This window comes from Helianthus annuus, chromosome 7, assembly GCF_002127325.2.
Source record: "Helianthus annuus cultivar XRQ/B chromosome 7, HanXRQr2.0-SUNRISE, whole genome shotgun sequence".
NCBI classification, from domain to species: domain Eukaryota; kingdom Viridiplantae; phylum Streptophyta; class Magnoliopsida; order Asterales; family Asteraceae; genus Helianthus; species Helianthus annuus.
In genome coordinates, this window is record NC_035439.2 from 64,339,225 (window position 1) to 64,342,071 (window position 2,847).

At 32.3% G+C, this 2,847-nt stretch overlaps 1 protein-coding gene across 1 annotated transcript; it reads right to left on the reverse strand.

Moving 5' to 3' along the window:
• Positions 1–499: 499 nt before the first annotated feature.
• Positions 500–2,570, reverse strand: LOC110866747 (xyloglucan endotransglucosylase/hydrolase protein 2). The gene is made up of 4 exons (XM_022115890.1): positions 2,420–2,570; positions 1,277–1,377; positions 1,008–1,204; positions 500–890 (listed from the first exon to the last, which is right to left on the reverse strand). Exons 1-4 carry the CDS (start codon positions 2,568–2,570, stop codon positions 500–502), a joined length of 840 nt encoding a protein of 279 aa, XP_021971582.1.
• Positions 2,571–2,847: the final 277 nt, after the last annotated feature.

The window sequence follows — 2,847 nt, forward strand, 5'->3', positions numbered from 1 at the left end:
CCACATAAGTTTCTAAACGGGGATCTATAAAACGCGTTAGGAAACTGTCCGCATTAACCCACCCAACTTGTAATTACTAATTAGTAACAAGTATCCAAGTGGTTTGAAACCGAGTATGCGATACATTTTTGTATAATCGGGTATGGGATTGAGATTACTATGTTCTTACTAACACGATTTCATCCCTACTTTCAAGGAAATTGAATTATGATTTGATATACGGGTTTCATTCATTTTTATCGCCTCCACACACAAGTTTTTATAACTTCAACAAAATTGTTCCATTGACATAAAATCCATCAAAAAATTATATGAGATTATGATATATATAAGTATTAAAATGACTTGATAACACACAGTGCTTTGTTCAATGAACAATAACCGAAAGAAGGACACAAACCAGAAACAAACTCTTTACCTTTAAACATCTCCAAAATTGTTGCACATAACCCCAAACCGAATTACTAGTCAAATCACTAACTTACCCCTCAACTTTCACTTAATGACACTCTTTATAATCGTTAGGGCGCGTCATCCCAATCCCATCCGTACAATAATCATATGTCATACGTTTTTCCTTAATAAGCTCGTAAGCTTTCTGTTGATTTGGCTTCAATGTCCAATATGTTTTGGAATTCCACCTATAATCTTGGGATAAACACTTTACATTGGGCATACTGGGTGATGAATGGCACCCATTGATATTAAAATCTTGAAAGTAGGCCTCGAATGGTCCATGGGTATAATCAGCCTTGACTTGGCCACCATCAGTCGCCCAATTAGACCCATCCCAAAGGCTCACAACCACTTGCATTGTACTATTAGGGTACCCCACACCTTTGATCATGTTGTTCTTGAACACCCTTATTGGTATGTTATCCACAAAGAACCTAAGAAATAAAATATTTACATTTAGCACTTGTAGATTATGGAATAACTATAAAGAGTTAATCAAGCCAAGACAGGTAAGTTGCATATTTTTTTTATAAGGGGTAAGAATTACATACACGATTTGATGGTGATTCCATAGGATTTTATAGTAATGGAAATCCGCGGTAGGATCAAACCAAAGTTTGATTCTTTGCTCTCGGCTTCCAACACCATTTGTGAATATATTTGTTTGTAGTGCTATTGGTTTGCCCGGTCTATTTCCCAAGAATTCAAAGTCTAACTCATCATGCACGCCAGTCTCGTTTCGATACAACTGCATCAAACGTCAAATAAAATATGTGTATATATAAACTTTGAGTAACAAGTTTAGAGCATTTGTGAGTACATAAAAAGCAGTAACAAGACCGCCGGAATCATTAGCGGGTAACTTGATCTTCATTTTAAAGAAGCCGGATCCATAATAATCTTTTGATGTAAATCCAGCACCTATAAGTATATTGAAGAGTGCATTTAGTGTTTAAACCAATGAAAGTAACTTTCTATATACATGTAAATACATGAATCAAATATTTAAACCACATGTGATCTTGTTCTGCTCGAAAGAAGAAGATATTATATGAGATTGAATATTAGTGTATGAAAAGCATTGAAGCTATTAATTAAACTAATATAATACACGTAGGTTCAAATATAAAGTCTAAAGAAAAAAAAATAAGAAAAGCATTGCGACCTATTAATTAAACTAATACAATGATTAAGATTGATTTAAAGTTATTAATGCTTAGGGAATTTGTTCTTGTGTTAGATTTTTTTCATTAAATATTAGTGTTATCAAACTCTTATATCCAAATAACTTTTATACGCTTAATTATTTATTTTTTTTTTAAGTTAAGAATTAAATTCTCTTTAATATAAATGTAATATTGCTATAAACTTTTTTTAACTCGATTATTTGAAAAATATAAGGCTTGTTCGAAAACAACACAATCACACATGTGTTGTACTTTGTGTGCATAAACAAAGGCAAATACATCTTGTCCGTAGAACTAAGAACATAATGATATACACATAACACATTTTCATTGTTTCCTACGTTTCTCAAGCAAAACAGAAATATATCTCTCTAAAATGGAAATGTATTACATAGATACATGTGACACATGCTTGCAATCAAAAAACATTCATCATTACCATACTCAGTAAATCCCACCAATACCACAGCTAAGGCAGGGTCTGAGGAGGGTAAGATGTAGACAACCTTAACTCTACCCCGTAGGAATAGAGAGGTTGCTTACAATGAGACCCCCGGCTCGACAATAAAAAACATTGCATAAACATAATCTTTTGAGTTTTTTTATAAGGGTAATGAACATAAACATGATACATTCATATACGCATGTGTACACATACATATCGAAGATAACCGTTGTGTTATTATGTTTTCAGGATTATAATTAAGTATCATCGTGAGAGAAATTATTACTGAATGGGTTGATAGAAAACATATAATGTATAGAAGAAGAAAAACCTGAAATTTCATCCAACAACAATCGAACCTCTCTTCCTTCATTAAGATACAAAACATGATCACTTCCCCATGTTACTTGGTAATTCTCATCAAAAGTTGCATTTCGTTTTGCATCACCGAGCAAAAAACATGTTCCGAACATTGCTACCATCATAATTTTTGTCACCCATGAATGAAAACACATCTTATCAATACTATAAACTCTAAATATTATCAAGAAAATCAAACTAAAGTATAAACTGCTAGTGTGTGCTCTTTAGTGTGTTGGTTAGATAGAAATGTATGGATTGTGTATATATAAGAGATTAATCGCAAGTAGTTAATGCTGCAGATATTAGTAAGTTTTTACAACTGGCATTTTGATTTTTTACTTTTTCTTGTCATTAATAATTTCGAATATTGACCTATTTAGTACATCATATGGGTAT

Coding starts and splice junctions, on each gene's coding strand:
- LOC110866747 (XM_022115890.1), bottom strand. CDS start 2,570: ATGGTAGCAATGTTCGGAACATGTTTTTTGCTCGGTGATGCAAAACGA. Junction 1,378..2,419: donor GTTGTTGGATGAAATTTCAG/GTTTTTCTTCTT, acceptor ATATACTTATAG/GTGCTGGATTTACATCAAAA. Junction 891..1,007: donor TGGAATCACCATCAAATCGT/GTATGTAATTCT, acceptor TTTATTTCTTAG/GTTCTTTGTGGATAACATAC.